The 16,950-nt window shown below is 49.2% G+C and overlaps 1 protein-coding gene across 3 annotated transcripts in view; it reads left to right on the plus strand.

The window, feature by feature from the left end:
- The first annotated feature begins 4,682 nt into the window (after positions 1 to 4,682).
- NXPH1 (neurexophilin 1) overlaps positions 4,683 to 16,950 on the plus strand; it is a 137,755-nt gene continuing 125,487 nt past the window's right edge. Inside the window, exons 1-2 of one of the 3 annotated variants that reach the window (XM_077175359.1) lie at positions 4,683 to 4,954; positions 5,911 to 6,072. In XM_077175359.1, the coding sequence (XP_077031474.1) occupies positions 6,019 to 6,072 (54 nt within the window). In that variant the 5' untranslated portion in view covers positions 4,683 to 4,954; positions 5,911 to 6,018. Of the gene's footprint in view, positions 5,208 to 5,246; positions 5,391 to 5,910; positions 6,073 to 16,950 lie in introns of those variants that run through there. The other 2 variants (XM_054634588.2, XM_077175364.1) reach the window with 2 other exon arrangements.

Raw genomic sequence — 16,950 nt, forward strand, 5'->3', positions numbered from 1 at the left:
CCAAGTTGTGGACCTAATATAAAGACTTAGTATAGACTTCTTTCTTACATTAAGTTCTTTTTCTCCACTTCTTATAGCTATTATTTCCTGTATTCCCACTGTCGAAAATTATCTAGATATAATGGATAAAATAAAAGTGGAATGCAAATAAAAATCTCTTGATATAATGATATAATTATAATTATATATATATATTTATAAATATTATGTTAGAAAAGAAGCTCCCTATTCAATGGAAGTTTGAAAGATTTTTTTTTATTAAATTCATGATTTCCCCTCCTCCTTGAATTTAAAGACATTACTAATGAGAGAATCCCATAGATAAATTTGGCTGTAAGTTTTATTCATATAGATTATAATTTACATTTTACCTCATCTCAAGTATTTTTTGTGCACACTGAGTGTCACCTGCAGTAAGTCTTATGGAGCCTGTAGGCTGACTCATGTTTCTATCACAGAAGCACTGAGTGGTCCAGACACAGCTGTTTCTACATTACCTTTTAGTCTTCTTTGATGCTGAACATCACATCTCACTCCAGCATGGTGTGAATCCTCGTGGTGTAGTGTCAGGAGAAATAGTTAAGAACACCATGAATACAAGGCACTTCTCTTGAAGGGGTTGGAGTATTCCTGTATTTTTCCATATGGGACACAGAGAAACATCACTTTGTGGTGTGCCTTTGACCGTAAGTAGGCAGAAATCAATGTAATAAAAATAAAAGTCTCACAGAGATATTTTTATATTTAGAAATAGCAATAGTACATACAGTCATATTCTGACCTTGAAAAATGGAAATAAAATGTGACAAGGGACTCTGTTTGTAGTATTTATACCAACCATAAAAATGCTCTCTTCAAACATGAAGATTTCCTTGAAACAAAAGAAATCTATTTAAAATGTGAAGAGGGGAAGGGATAAGAAGAGAAGGTCTGATGAGTTAATGGTTGGCAATATGAAGAACATTTCAATAAGATTATTTACATGAGTGATATGAGGCATCTGGCCCACACACTGTATGGTACAAATATAGAAAAGCTGTGGAGGCCATAATCTGTCATTGTGGTGCATATGCAACTCCAGCTGAATTCAGCTTGCATATAGATAAGATAGCGGAGTTGCACATGCCCTACATATGTACTACACAGTTTACAGGCTGGACACTCCTTATCACTCATGTAAATAATCTTACTGAAATATTCTTCATATGGCCAGACACTGATTCATCAGACTTTCTCTTCTTATTCCTTTGCTTCTTCACATTTTACATGGATTTCATTGTTCTCTGGCCCACCTTTGCCTTCTTTGCTTTGCTTTTTTTCCCCAAGCAGTTTATTTCCAAAATAAGAGATGTGTGGTCTCTATGAATAGAATTCCACGGGATTCAGTTCTATTTACTATTTCATAAATAACTGTCCATGTTTAGACAGGTTAGCTACATTGTGCAGTAAGTTTAGCACAATCATTTGATATTTATCATTATAGCATTGTATTTTCTTCCAGGGCCTCAAGCAATTAAACCATGTGCCCATCTTCCATTGGAACCTGTAACAGTTATTAATCACTTGCCATTGTCTTTGGATTTTCTGCTTGCGACCCTTTCAGTTCTTCAAGCCAGGACGCTATCTTTGCAGAAACAGGGAAGATATCTAAAGGCTAGAATGCATTTCCAAGCTTTAAAAATAGTCCAATTACATTCTAAACTCTAATTGGTCTTTTGCAAAGTCCGTTACTAAGCCCAGAATTTGTGATTCTTTAAAACCTCACTAGCTGATACTGCTTTGATGAGGACCTTATTGTTAAAATTGCAAACTGCATCCAAATGGTTGAAATTAAAATTCACTTATTCACTGCAAAAATCTAATATTCCACTTAAGCTGCTGCACCAATATTACAGGATCAGATGAAAGTCAAATGACTGTATCCAAAAATCTTAAATGTCAGATTTTTATATGCCTTTTATAATTTTATTCCCTTTGAAAAAGTATCACATGTTCACAGGTGGAATACTTTGGAGTTTGCATTTTTTTTTCTTTAATAATAAAAACGCTTAATCCAGATTCCTATATACTCCTTACTCCTTTCTTCTGGAATGGCAGTGGAGAGAAGGAGCAATCCAAGCAGCATTTCTGAAGGAAGTCTCAGTTCCACTGTAGTTAGAAAGTTTGTCCCGGTGGCCTCTGGCTAAGGAGGTCAGCTGAAGGGCAAAGAGAGATGCCCTCAGTTAAGCCAATGAGACCTTGGAACAGTCTGAAACTTCAGTAAACAGATCCATCCATCCTTCAGAACTTTGCCTCAAGAGTCTCCCCAACAATTGGAATAGATGCCACACAGATCAGGCTGTTTATAGGAGACCTTGCTGAATTCACAGGGTGAGGACATTTCAATGGGATGAAGTAAAGATGAGGCATGCTTGTGATTCCAGTGGAGCCAGGAATGAGGAGGCACAGTGGAGCCTCCATAATGCTCCTCTAGACAAGGTATAAGGATCTGGATGAGAAAGACTCGGAGGACCTTCTTCTATTTGACCAGCTGAAGGAATGATTATTCTCCTGGGACTACTGCCTTGTCACTCTAATAGGAAGGCAGTGATCAGAGCTTGGGTAAACTGAATCAAGTTATACATAGAATTGAATTGCCCCTTCCTGAAGAAATTATGTCTTCTCCAGGAGCATGACCTACTGATACCTGGCAGACTTTGCTTTTTCTGCTCGGTACTTACCTGGCAATTTCATATCTAAAATAAGAGTACTGTGCTGTGTTAAACAGCAAGTTATTGCAATGATCAGCAGTATGCTCCACACTGTCTATGGCAAGTTTGTTCTATGCAAAGAGAGCAATATCTATCTAGCCATCTCCTCTCTCTCTCTCTCTCCCTCTCTCATCTGTCATCTCTCTAGATTGTTTATTAGGTGTGGTTCTAGCCCCGGACTAACGGAGAAGTGAGAGTGGGAGAGATAGGAAGGAGGGAGTTGCAAGGGAAAAGTCAGCTGCAATTTTTTGTTCTCCTTTTGAAAGGAGAAGTCCCTAGGCAGCTTTAGCCTGCACTGCAACGCAGAGGCTGTCTGGAGGGGCAGGATGACAGTATGATTCCTCGCAGGCTGCACACTTCTGTTCAAAGCTGTGACATGAGCATTCTGCATGTCTAGCAGAGTGATGGTGCTGGAAGCATATGGAGGTGTCCATCTTCCAGGTGTTTGGAGCAGAAATGGCTATGGGGGAGGGCTCTGGTGCAGCTCTTTCAAAGAGTACTCATTACCTTCCCCATTCTTTCCCTGCTCCCCTTTTATTATAGTGTTCCAAACTCAGACCCCAAAATGAAAACATATTAAAATATTAAGTATTTTACAGCTTGATACTGAAGTCCCAGACCACAGATATTAGTTACTCCTATGTGCTCTGAGAGAAGGATTTGACAGGATTACTGAAGTCCTCCTTTTCTTTATCATTTCCCTCTCTGTACAGCGTACTGGAGTGCTTCTTGCTTTGGCTTTGGGAAGTGATAAATCTGAGGTTTGCTATTGAGCTTGGGCATCTGGTAAGGCTGCTCTGTGCTGCTGGTATCCTCCCCTTCACCCTGTCCCAATGTCACACTAGTAATGATACCGTTTAGGAGGATGGAAGGGTGTATGAAAAACATCCATAGGATTCTTTGCAAAGTAGAAGCAAAAACAGGTCGGTGAGACCTTTCCATTTGTATGACAGCTGGCAGGATAAGCCACAGCACCCGACAGGGGTGAGCTTTCCAGCCTCACTCCGAGGGGCTGTCCAGCTACAGGTTCCTGCTAGCGCGGGAGAAGCCACCCTTCCATCCTGGAGCCTGGCTCCCGCAGCCGTCACCCTTCTGGGCTCCGCGATCCTGCCACCTCCGTCAGCTGGCGGGCGCCCGCTGACTTCCCAGGCGGAGCAGCACTGTCGGTGCACGGGACACCGCAGAGGGAGGCGGAAAAACTAAAATGAGAGGGAAGAAAGAGGAAGAAGATGTTCTGCCATGCTCCTTTAAGGCGGACAGCCGGCTCCCGCGGGCAGGCAGAGAGGGAAAGGGCTGTGCCCAGGCAGCAGCGCGGGCAGCAGGGAGGGCAGGGAGGGCAGCGCCGCTCCCGGGCAGAGGCAGGCAGCAGGGCGGCTAGGGCAGGCAGCAGGGACAGGGCAGGCAGCAGGGACAGGGCAGGCAGCAGGGACAGGGCAGGACACACGGCGGGCAGCAGGGACAGGGCAGGCAGCAGGAACAGCGCAGGACACAGGGCGGGCAGCAGGGACAGGGCAGGCAGCAGGAACAGGGCAGGCAGCGGGACAGGGCAGGACACACGGCAGGCAGCAGGGACAGGGCAGGCAGCAGGGACAGGGCAGGACACACGGCAGGCAGCAGGGCGGCTAGGGCAGGCAGCAGGGACAGGGCAGGACACACGGCGGGCAGCAGGGACAGGGCAGGCAGCAGGGACAGGGCAGCACACACGGCGGGCAGCAGGGATAGGGCAGGCAGCAGGGACAGGGCAGGCAGCAGGGACAGGGCAGGACACACGGCGGGCAGCAGCGCGGGCAGGGTGGGCAGGGCGGGCAGCGCAAGGCAGATCGCGCCGCCCGGGGAGGGCTCTAATTCATCACCCCGTTCAGCGGAGAGGATGGGACGCCGCTAAACTCCCCTTCCTCCCTCCTCCCTTCCCCCCTCGCCAAGCAAGCCCCCCCCTCCTCCCCCCTCCGCTGCTCTTTCTCTTTCCCCAAGCAGTGAGCCTCGGACAGTGCTCGGCTCCAGCGCTTTATTTTAAGATGATCGGCCAAGGTCTTTGCAGATAGATTTTATCTGAAGTTAAATAGCAGGCGCTCGCCGCTCACTCGCCAATAAGTCATTTTTAATAGAGACAAATCGCTCTGGACGCCCCGGAGCGCCGGTGCCGCCGCTCCTGCCCGCGCCCCCCGCCGAAGGCGAGCGGGCAGCCCGGGCAGCTCCCTCCTCCCGTAAGTGTCCTGCTCGGCGGATCCAGAGCGCGGCCGTGTGCGGAGAAGGGGAGGCAAGGGGGGGAGAGCCTGCCAGCCGCCCCGCCGCCCTGACAGTGCCTGCGCTGGATGCACAGCGGCCGCGGGACACCTCGGCGCGGAGCGCGGCCAGGAGATGCGCAGGGGTGGTGGGCTGCGCCGCGGCACTCGGCCCCTCTAGGCTCGCCCATGGAGCGTCCCGCGGAGCCCCGTCCGCCGTCGGATCCCCCACGCCGTACGTATCCCCAGCGCGGCCCCCCCGCGGCGGCGGGGCTGTCCGCGGGCCGCGGGGGCGGAGAAGGGCTGGGGCCGGGGATGGGGGTCCTCGCCCGTCGGGGCGCCCCGGGGCGCGGTCCCGGCCCGGGGCAGGGCACGGCGCGCCTTTAGGAGCGGCAGAGGGAGGTGGGCGCTTGCAGGGGTAAGCAGATCCTGCTCGGGCGTCCCGAAGGCGAAGCTCTCTGCCTCGGCTTTAAGCGCCCGCAAGCATCCGGAGCCACGACCCCAGCGTCCGCTGTCGCCTTCTCCCCGCTCCGTTCCCTAGCTCGCTGCCGGGGCTCCGCAGCCAACCGGCGGGCGGCTGCCGCCCGGTCCCCGCCGGGGGCACACAGACAGGCAGGGCTGGCAGTGGCACCCCCGGGCCGTCCCAGCCTACACCACGGGGCTCTCCCGCCCAGTGAAAGGACTGAGCGCCGGGGAGCGCTACCTGTAGGCGGTCTGCCGCCACCTCGGACCGTGCGATCACTTTGCTCTGACGATGGATTAACTCGATTTTAATCGTTTTTTGTTTCGCCCACCCCCATTCACACACCCCATCTCCTCCTTCTCTCCCGCCGCCGCCCCCCCGCGCCACCCCTTTCCCTATACACCTCTCTTCCCCCCTTGTGCTGAGCCTAACCTTGTCTTGTGGTCATGGGATCTATAATTTCGTTTTTGTCTAGGCTGGTGAGAGCTCTGCTTGTTCTGTAAAGTGGATGTCAGGTGGATCTATGTTCTGGAAGGAACAAAGAGGCAGCGAAAGCAGCGCGGGGGAAGTTTGAGCGGCGAGGATGCAGGCTGTGTACTGGTACGCGGTCCTTCTGCTGCAGCCCACTCTCTACCTGGTGAGTGTCCCCGGCCCCTGTCACGGGCCGGGCATGGGGAAGCTCGTCGGGGAGGAGGGCGCCAGCCTGGCGGAGAACGAGCAAACTCACGGCAACTACTTGCACGCCGCAGCCAGCCCTGCCCCGTCCTCCCGGGGCCGGGGCGGTGCGGGTCCCGGCCGGGAAATCTCGGCGGGGTGCGAGGAGTGGGGGCGCAGACCTGTAACTCCTTCGCGGGGAAGGGGCGCTCCGCCGGGCCAGAGCAGGGTCGGGGTCTCCTGGGCCGCGTCCCCCGGTGCTGCCTCCCGGACCGGTCCCTGGGTGTCTGCGCGGGCACCAGAGCACCGCCGCGGGGGCGCCCGGCCAGGCTGTGGGATGGAGGCAACTTCGTGCCCTCCGCTCCCTCCTGAGGGTGGGAGCCCCTCCGGAAGGGAACCCCGCGGTGTGCCACTACGGGCGGTGCGGCACAGGCGGGCGGGCACTCGGCGGCCAGCACAGCTAGTATTTTCCGCGACAAGTGTCATTGACTTTCGTAGCAAATCTCCTTTAAGATTACCGCGGGAACACGAGTAAACATCGGCGTTATCTCCTTTCACACACGCACATACACTTTATTCCCGCTACGACTGCAAGGAACAAAACCCAGGCAGACTGCCCTTTTGCAGTCCGCATCCTCTCTCGCTTGTGATGCGTTAAGCAGGCAAACGCTTGGCGGCAGCTCATCCCCATGGCTACGGGGGAGGGAAAAGACCTTTTTCCAGGAGCGCTGCCGAGAGAAGCACACCGGCGCCCGTGCGGGGGGTGGTGACGGCGACGGCCCGGCTCCGGCTCCCGGGCTCCGGCTCCGGCTCTCGGGCTCCGGCTCCGGCTCTCGGGCTCCGGCTCCGGCTCCCGGGCTCCGGCTCTCGGGCTCGAGCTCGGGCTCCGGCTGCGGCTGCGGCTCCGGCTCCGGCTCCGGTTCCCGGGCTGCGGGCGCTGCCCGCGCCGCCGCTCCCTGCGCTGTGGCGGTGGCGCCGCCCGGGGGCGCTGCGGGGCAGCGCGCGCGGCCCCGCGCGGGGCAGCCAATGGGGCGCGGGCGGGGCGGGGGGGGGGGGGGGGGGGGCAGGCGGGGCCGCGCGCGCTCCAACCGCGCCCGCGCAGCGCCCGCCGCGCCCGGCCCGGCCCGGCCCAATCCCGGCCCAATCCCGGCCCAATCCCGGCCCGGTCCGGCACCTCCCGGCCCTTCCGTGCCCGCCCGACGTGGCTCCCTCATCGGGGGTCCTGCCCTCGCCGGGCGGTGCCACGTCTGCCGCGGGCGTCTCTCCTCCCTGCGAATTTTATAGCTGGGGTGGGGGTGGAGGGGGGAAATGGGGAGAAAAGCGCGTGGCAAATAATCCATCAAAAAGCCGGAGCGAGATCGATACGTCGTGTTAAATTTTAAATGTGTTTGCTGGCAGTTAAACTGCTCTCGACTCATTACAACAACAGTGCTGGATTTATTCTAATGCGCTGCAGTCTGAACAACAAGCGCATTAATTCTCCTTTAATTGTAAACTGGGAGCATTTGAAAACCATTCAGTGTGCAAATTATGCTGATTCAATTACCGTTTAGTTACAGACTTCATTACCTGAATACTTTTTTTTTCCTGAGGACTTGGCATTGCAGAGTGAAGGAGACGATTTTCAAGTTTCCCTCGAAACAATGCGAAATATGACACAGAAAAAAAAAATCGGGAATAAAAGGCGAGCTAGGGGGAGGGAATGCGCCCTTCAGCTGGTCTGTGTCTTCTGCCAAAACGCTCGGGGAGGATCCAAAGGATTTCCCTAGCACGATTCTTCTTTCTAACTCGATTCTTCCACGTTTCTGCCAATGTCCCCCTATTCTCTGTATTTCAGGAGTGACTCTGAAAGTTTGTATTAGGCCGTCACATGGTAACAAACTGTTTATTAGCACCGAAGCATGAAGTTTTGATTAAAGCTTTAATGCGGCGCCACAAAGCAGCAAGGTGCAGCACTTTGTTGTGCCTATCCATATGTGCACGTCGCTCCGCGTGGACAAAAGCAGTTTCAATTAGGAATTAAATTTTCAATGCTCAAACTGTTAGGAAGGGTAAATGAAATGGCAGCACAAACAGCTTCCTATCGAGTTTGTTAAAGAAAACCTTTTTGAGAGGGGTTAATAATATAGGTGAGAGGGACAATAGCCTGTTTCCCCTTCGCCTGAATTAGGAGGTGTTCATGGAGAGTGAACAGCTGCAGTGAGGCTAGGCTGCCTTGAAGTCACTCATTTACGGACACTGCCTTGTAATTTCTCTTCGCTCAGCAAACTGCTAAACCGCTGCTCTTTTTCTTTTGTTTTTTAATTAATTTTTCCCCCTCCACCGTTAAACCTCTTTGCAAGAAATATTAAGGAAAAAAAACCAAACCAAATAATGCTTCTGCTTTTCTTCCCCTTTTAGTAGGGCCATATGCTATTCAGCCTTATTGCCTGAAATTTATAGAGATCGTGGCCGATCTGAATGAGTAGGAATTTTGCTGGGGTGGAGATGGTAAACCTTATTATGTTTATTGAAAAGAACATTAGTTGTGCATTTCAAGGTGCATTTTCTCCTTGTTTTGAGCTGTGCAGTGTATTGAAAATGTTATATTTGATTTGCAATGGTAGTGCATTTCCTTTGGCCTAAATGGGTAACTTAGTACTTATTTGTCAGAATTAGGAGTTAACCTTTAAAGTCATGCAGTTGTTTTCTTTCTCTACTTTTAGAAAGCTGCAGAAATTATTCAAACACCTACACTAGGTCTCATTTACCACGACACTCCACATCACTGCTGTTCTTTCAAAAGCATCTTAGTCTGATTCTAATGGATGATGTTTCCTTAACTAACAGTGCTGAGCTCAAAATCGTCCGTGAGGAAGAACGTAAAGAATAAAGAAAAAAACCAAAATAACATCTGGAGCTTGCAGACTCTCTTAGAATTGAGTTCTGTTTATAAGGATGCTGGGATTTTACAACCTTCTCGTTGTACCTCCTGCCTAGCTGCCTGTGAACTTCCAGTCCGACACCACAGGACAATAAAAGGCCAGGCTGTTTCTTTTCATTTCTTCCTTATTTTTTCTCCCCCTGTGTGGAAGCAGCAAGCTGTAGAAGTGGCTACAGAACGCGCGGGCTGTTAGGAAGGGCGGCAAGGATCCTGAGTATTATTTCTCAGAGGGACAGGTCAAGCAGGCCCTGGAAGGAGGAGGCAGATCGCGTTCGTGCCGGCAGCTGCGGAGCCGCTCCGTGCGGCGGGGCCCGGCGGGCTGTGCCCGGCAGCTCCCGGCGGCGAAGGGCGCTCGCCCCGTCCCGTCCCGTCCCGTCCCGTCCCGTCCCGTCCCGTCCCGTCCCGTCCCGTCCCGGCGCTCCCGGGCCCCGTGCAGCCCCGGGTGGCGAAGGGCTGGCTCACGGCGGGATTTCACCCCCGCCACGGTCACAGGCTCGACTCCCGCCCGCCCTGAGGAGACCGTGCCGCACCGCACAAGCACGGAGTGGGTACTTTTGTGCACCTCTCTTGCCGGGATCACCCCGGCTCGGAGAGACTTCGGCTCATTTCTTAGGTGCTCCTACACCGGAGCAGCGGGTACGGAATTAAATCAGTCGGAATTTTGCGTGGCATGCTGCTAGGGTAAGGATCCCTCCCCCCCTTCATCCCCCGCCCGGCTTGTCGTCTTCTCCCAGCAAAGTGTTTATTCACCGGTGGCTTTAATTAGGATACGCACCGGAGCCGGGTAGCAGAGTGCTGAACTCTGTGCAGAACTTAAGCAGCGCCAGGGCAAGAGGAGGGGTGGTTCTGCACCCCGCGGTGAAGGCTGTTCCGCGGGGGGAGCTTTCCTGCGCGGCGCTTTGCCAGAGGAGCAGAACTGCGGGGCTCACGGGGCACCTTGTTAAACACGGCGATGGCTTTGGCAGAGGGGCTTTGGAAACAGCCTGCTAACCTCCCCCCCGTGCCGGGCTGGGATTTTAAGGTCTGTTTCACACCGCCACTGTAGCTTGGAGGCCTTCTGACAGCCGAGAGGAGCTTCCCTGCAAAATTGTTGTGAATAACAGGGGTTTAAAATTGTCCTCGGTGATGGCACACTTTGTGCAGTATTTGCTGAGGGGGTAAACAGGGGGTGAGCGGCTCCGGAGTTTGTGTACATTTAATTTCACTGCGCGTCGCACTGTTTGCGGTCATTTCACCCCGGTTAATGAAAGCTGTGGTGAACGTGAGGAAATATCACGTGCCGGCGAAGATAAGTTGGTTTTTTTTCTTCCTTCTTTTTAAAGATTGTTGCTGATTGTGTCCTACTTTGTCACGGAAGAAAAAAAAAGCCCAACAAACAAACCCACACCTCTATAGGCAGAAAACAAAAGAGACAGGAGGCATTGTCCTATCGTAATCACCACCCACAGTATTTTCTCAGAGGCATTTGGTGGTGAATGCATTCGGGTATTGCTTTTTTCCCCCCAAATAAGCGATTTCTTTCAATTTTCAAATTGACGTCGAAGGGAGGGAGGGCGGGGGAGAGTGCTTGGCGAGCAGGGACAGTAGTGGCTTTTTGTGCGGGGGAGTTTACGTAGCCTTGAGAAGCTCCTGCTCCCTCTTTCTAGACGAGTTTGAGAGACGCTGTAGCGGTGGTGTAAGGGGAAAAAAAATACCCTTTCGGAAGGTAAGACACGGGAATAACAACGGGACCCCGACCTCGTGTAGGTGAAACAAACTTACCTGCGCTCTTGATTTTTTTTTTTTTTTTCAAGCTGAGGATAGTGTATTCTTTTCCAGGCATCCCTGCTTCCTAACCACCAGAGACCTGTGCTAGTTTTAGAAGGGGTTTCCTTGCACTGAACTTTCTTTTTCCTGATGCTTAGTACACACTATTTTAATTCAGTATATAGTTGGAGAAAGCAATCTGGAATAGATTTCACCTTCTGGGGAGGTACCTGAATGTAATCCAAATTCCTGCCTCTCTTCGACTAGCCAAATCTTCCAAGTCGGTACGGTACCTAGAGGTATCCATTTTAACCTCTTTAATATTTCCCTGCATCTCTAAACCGCCATTTTAATTAACAAAAAACCCGTTTCCTAATCGTCTTGGAAAGTGCGGTGAAGCAGGTTAAGAAACCAATTGCTCGGAATAGCCAGCACTTGGAGAAAATGAATGTGTGAGCCATCCTAGCCTCCCTAGGATTGGCTTCTGTTCTCCCGACTGGATTTGGGTGAAGTTTTAATGTGATTTAGCAGATAGTTTAACACCCAGCTCGCTCTTCTTGTAAGTCAGCATTAAACCACCTCCTGGGTGCTTTGTAAATACAGCTTTAGCATTTTTTTCATGCAGCAGATTGACATGTTGACGATTCTGCTTTAAGGAATGTGACAATAAAGTGGAAAACCAAAGGCTGGCAAGCACTTCATCAAGGATAAAAAGGTTCTGCTGTAAGGATGTCACTCAATTTATTGTGAAAGTCGAATGAATTACGTTTAATGAAAGTGCTCCCCAGATGAATATTACCAGCAATTTCCTGAGTTGGCTCTGTCAGATTGATATGAGGAAATGCCAACCCATATCAAAAAAGATCTCCAATCTCAATTACTATGCAAGCTTTCGAAGAGCTCCTTTTTATTGATATGATATATATTGGCGGGTTCTCAATGCTGTGCAAACTACTCTCTGTTTAACAGGACAGCACATTTCCCAGTTTATTGTTTAACACTACGTTTTTCTGGCTGTTGTATAAACTTCTGCGAGTGCCCTTTTTCAGAGGGGAAACTGCCTCTCATCCTCTTTCCCTTTCTGTGACCCAGAGAGATCAAAGTTGTGTGGCTGGCAGACAGCGGGGGCGACGCTCATTGCAGGAAGTTTGTTCAGCCTGGATGGACAAAGCCGAAGGTCAGGACAAATAGCTCGGCTGAGACAATGGCATTGGATCCCCTAATTTTCAGTGCATTTCTAGGCAACAATCCAGATCACGGTAATATTTGTTGCGACTAGCAATCCCAGTATTCCCACCCCTTCTTCCTCATTCCTCTAGGGCTTCTAGGGGCAAATTAGGAATTCAGTGAGCCCTCGAAGGGAGAGAAAATCTCTCTTGTCACCTCATCTACATAAGAATTGACTTTTCGAGAGGCTTTTCTGTTCTAGTTTAACTACTGTGACGCCGGTCGTTACTCAAGAGTACAGCTTCTTTTCCCATAATCCGTCCTGCTGGGCTTGATTGTGATTGATTCAGTCAGATTTCTTCTATCGCTTTGCCATACTCTTTCAATTTTTTTGTATCAAAGCAGAGAGACGGTATTGAAGGACAATAGGGAGGCTCTCAAAACTCTGCAGTAGGACGGGGACATTGTTACTTTCACATGTGGGCTGCACTCCTTGCATGAAGCATTAACGAGGAAGCAGAAAGAGCTTGTCCTTAGCACATATCGGGTTAGTCTGGCTTCCTATTTCCCTTTCGTTGCTGGATCCGTATCTGAAACTTTCTTCAGAGTACGATTAGTCTACGTGCCATTTATTTATTTGTTTATTTTTAAAAGTGTGGTTTTTTTCCCCCCTCTGTCGGAGATGCTGAGTGTTTCGAGCCGTGGACGGCGAGGGCAGGCGCTGCGGGGAGAGCGGGCAGGCTCTGGCAAGGGGGCCGAGAGAGGGCCTGAGAGAGACACACCCTGAGTGTCCCGCTCGGTGCCGGGCCGGGGCCGGCGCTGCCCCCTCGGCCGGGCCGGCAGCGCCGTGCGGCAGCACCCTGGAGAGAGCCCGGGATGGGGGAGAGCCCTGGAGAGAGCCCGGGATGGGGCAGCACCCTGGAGAGAGCCCGGGATGGGGGAGAGCCCTGGAGAGAGCCCGGGATGGGGGAGAGCCCTGGAGAGAGCCCGGGATGGGGCAGTGCCCTGGAGAGAGTCCGGGCCAGGGCAGCACCACGGACAGCGCCTGGGCCGGCAGCACCACGGACAGCGCCTGGGCCGGCAGCACCACTAACAGCGCCTGGGCCGGCAGCACCACGGACAGCGCCCGGCCCGGCCCGGCCCCGGCCCGCACCGCCGCTACTCGCTCTCAAGGTGCCCCGTCCCGGGTTACTCAATATTTTGGGCTGCTGCTGCTTAGACCTCATCCTCAACACGCTCTGGAGTCGGGGCTTGGCGCTCTGTGCCAGTTTTCCTGAAGGAAGGAGGGGACGGGTGGACCAGCAGATCGATGTATTTGTTTACTGTTGCTGCTGACTGTCTTTCACTCAGTGGTGAAATGGTAGCTTTGTTTTCTGAGGAAAAGCTGGTCAGAGGGACAATACATGAGTATACGGTGGAGCAGGGGTGGTAGAATGAATCTGAGGATAGGAAAGCTGTTCTGAGATGCTCAGGTTTGTCTCATTCTATCCCAGGACCATGGCATCCTCTCCTTTTGGAGAGACACCAGAGATATCCAAAAGCACTGGAGTAAAAAATGAGATCTGAGACATGGCTGACACTGAGACATGAGAACAGGGAGTTATTAATTAACAATGACTTTTTTAATCCTATGGGTCGGGGCAGGAGTGTCTCTCAGACATAGCTGATGTCATTTTTGGAGGTAGTGGCACTCTGAGGCACCTGTGAGGGGCAGCCAGATCTTGCTGCCTTCAACTGATTGCCTGTGTCCTGGCAGACAGTGCTCAGGGTATCACCCAGCCCTCCACTTGCTTTCACGAGGAGATAATCACAGGCAACTGCCTCCACCCCTGTAAATCCCACTTACTATCAACAGAGCTATCCTCTAGAGCTCTACTGCCTGAAAAGCACTTGTCAATGAAACAGTGACTTTTGGCAAGGCAGGTGTAAGTGAATGACTGATGAAGAGTCCTTCAATAAAGGAATGTGATGGGAATTGACTGGGCTGAGAGGTAAAATAACCCACAATCTCCACCAGCCTTCCAGACAAAACCATAAGCCATTTATTCTTGATCCATATTCTCCCATGAATACCAGTTGTGATTGTGATGCTTTTGCTGGATGTGAACATTCTCCAGTCCCTTTTGATTACACCATATCCCTGTGCGTGGCGTCTCACAACTGCATTGTCTGCTGCAGAGATACTGCTTTTATCTTCCAAATGCCACCCTCATTAATGTCAATGTCTCACCGTCCAGCCGGTGACAAATGTCTCAGGGACGTTCATCTGCCTTGCACACTGCATCATCTCTCCCGCTGCCTTGTCTTTTCCTCTCTGAGGAGAGATTTAGTAGTATTTTCTACCTTACCCCCTGTATCTGCTCAAAAAATTTTTGTCCAGTAGTTGGTCTTGGTCCTGTCCGTTCACAAGTTAGTTTTGCCAGTGTCCTCTGGGTTATCACCTCTCCTGTTAATCTGTTTGATCACTTTGATGACAGACTGACCAGTGCATGCAAAGATGATCTGCTCTTTCCAGATCTGCAGGCTGTTGAAGGGAGACAAACTAGGCCTACCAAATGATTATGACATTAGTGCCCTCTTTTCCTCAAATTTCATATTCTAACCCAGACTTGACACAAAAACCAAAAGAACAAAGAGCCTGGTTGTTTCTTTGTGTGGGTAACCTGGTTATTGTGTGCACAAGAGCACTTGTGAATGCTCTTATTTTGCTGGGCTTTTGAAAATTTGGTGATAGCTGTGCAGCAGACTTGTTTTAGAAGCAGAGCTGACAGACAAAATAATAGTAGGAAAGTTATCTAATAACCTTGGTTCTTGGAAAGGCATGTAATTATAATAGATACAATATATATATATATAAATATATTAATTATTAATATTACAGTAATATATGAGACATTAGAATTATATTTTTTTATTTAGAAAGAAAAGTAGAGAGTCATTTAAATCTAATCAGTACAGTATCCTCAGCTGAAAATTAAAAGGTACTTCTTACCTTCCTAGTTGGAACATGCTTTGAAATAACAGGAGTAGGATTACCAATGATTAGTGACCAGTGTTTTATGATCCTCTTTCCCCTTCCCCTGCCCTATGTCAGCCTTGCATTATGTGTGAGTTAACTTTCAGCTGGCACAATATTTCCTGCACTCGTTTTAGAGGAGCATGTGAGCTACTGGGTAAAAGTAAAAATAGAAAACGAGAAACATTCTGGCCATGTATTGAGAACACTCTGGATAAACAAAGACTCCCCTGCTGCAGATCCTATGCCCTGATCCTGCAGTGTAATACAAGAGAGGATTCCATGTAAATCAATGGTTTGTTTACTTGTGTGAGGAGGACAGATTCTGTTTATGTTGAAGATTAAGGAGACCATTTCTGTTTCTGGGAATTGCTTGTCACTATTCAGATACCACTTCAAATTGAAAGTGTAATTGGCAGCTCTTAAAAGATTTTAGCTAATGGAATTTCTGTTATGGGTAGTTCAGACCACCTGTACCATAATATTTATCAGCACAGTCATTTTTATAAGCTATTCTTGATTGAACTTTAGAAAAATAGTCCTTCTGCTAGGCTATTTTGTCAAGAAATGTTGTCATAGGCCTTCAGGTATATAAAACTGCTCATATAAAATTAATGGACTGCTTTTTATATTTACATTCTTATGCATAGCATTTGAGGTCTTGCAAAAGAAGAGATAGACTTAAAATAGGAATAATGTTAAAACTGTGTCCTCATGCTACTGTCAATAACAGTATTGTAAAATATTCATGTGCTTAAAATCAGAATGTTAGTTTGCAATTTGACTCTAATTTAGACTAATTTCTGCTGTCACTTACTGCAACTACTCTGTATTACATAGAGATTTTTCTTAATGTTTATGTGGGGAATGCTTTGCACCTTGAGAAGATTTTGTAAGAAATACTGATAGGTTAAACATAGCAATAATACTGTAGCTCTGTGGAGGACAATTGCTGAGTGAACAGATCTTTAAGGATGGGGAAGATAAGAAAGATTACAGAAATGTGACATAAAAGATGTGCATAATAAATAGTACATGAAAACCTTCACCATTTAAAAAGATGGACTCCATCCTGCTGCCTTCATCTGCAATGGATAATACTTGATAATGTCCACATTTTATATTCCTGCTTTTCTCTTCTCCCTGCTTCCACAAACCATCACATTTGCTTAGCTGACTTGCTTGTAGCAGGTGGCAGTGTAGTACGTGTTGCAAGCAGAGGGAAGTGCATTGATACTTTTAGTGGAATTGCATCTGGGAGTGGTCACTCAGAGTGGGTAAAAAACAATATTATCTGGTCCTTGACAAGACTGTGGTATGTGTGAATCATTATCTATCTCTTTAGCTTCTATCTGTGCTGACTCAGTAGGACCTCTTGCTGTGTGTCTTCTTCCTCTGTGAGCAGCCCTGCTCTCTGTGCTAGCACAAGTCATTGCTGCAAGGTACCATCCCACAGGATTACAAATGTATTCGAATATAGATTGTATTTATCTCTTAAATGTGCTGAAAATTTTCTAGCTAGAGCAGACTGTGAGTCTTGGAAAAGTTATTGTATGGATTAGCAGATTGTAATTATATGGTTCAGTCTTCCAGTGTAACACAACTCAAATGAATATGGAAATGTATGACTAAGTACATTAGAGGAGGTGCTGTTTTTGTTCTCCACAATTTATAGGATATTCTGAAATTGCAGTGTTGTAGCAGACACTTCAGAGTGAAGGCCAATAGCTTGCAACTACTTTTTAGAAGCAAAACACAATCTCAACTGAAGTCAGAACACTTGTCACATATGCTTCAGTGCTTTACTGAGCTAGGAGAAGGTGAATGCAGTATGGTTTTTGCATTTCTTTTTTTGGGATATAGAACTTCTTCCATGGAGGAAATGATAACACATCCATGTCTTCAAAAATATTACAGAGTAATGTTTTTGCCAAGAATCTGCTGAATTTACCTCTAGACTACTTAGGATCTATTACAATATTTTTCTATAACCAAGTAGTACACTTGAT

Source organism: Agelaius phoeniceus, chromosome 1 (genome assembly GCF_051311805.1).
Source record: "Agelaius phoeniceus isolate bAgePho1 chromosome 1, bAgePho1.hap1, whole genome shotgun sequence".
Classification (NCBI taxonomy): Eukaryota; Metazoa; Chordata; class Aves; order Passeriformes; family Icteridae; genus Agelaius; species Agelaius phoeniceus.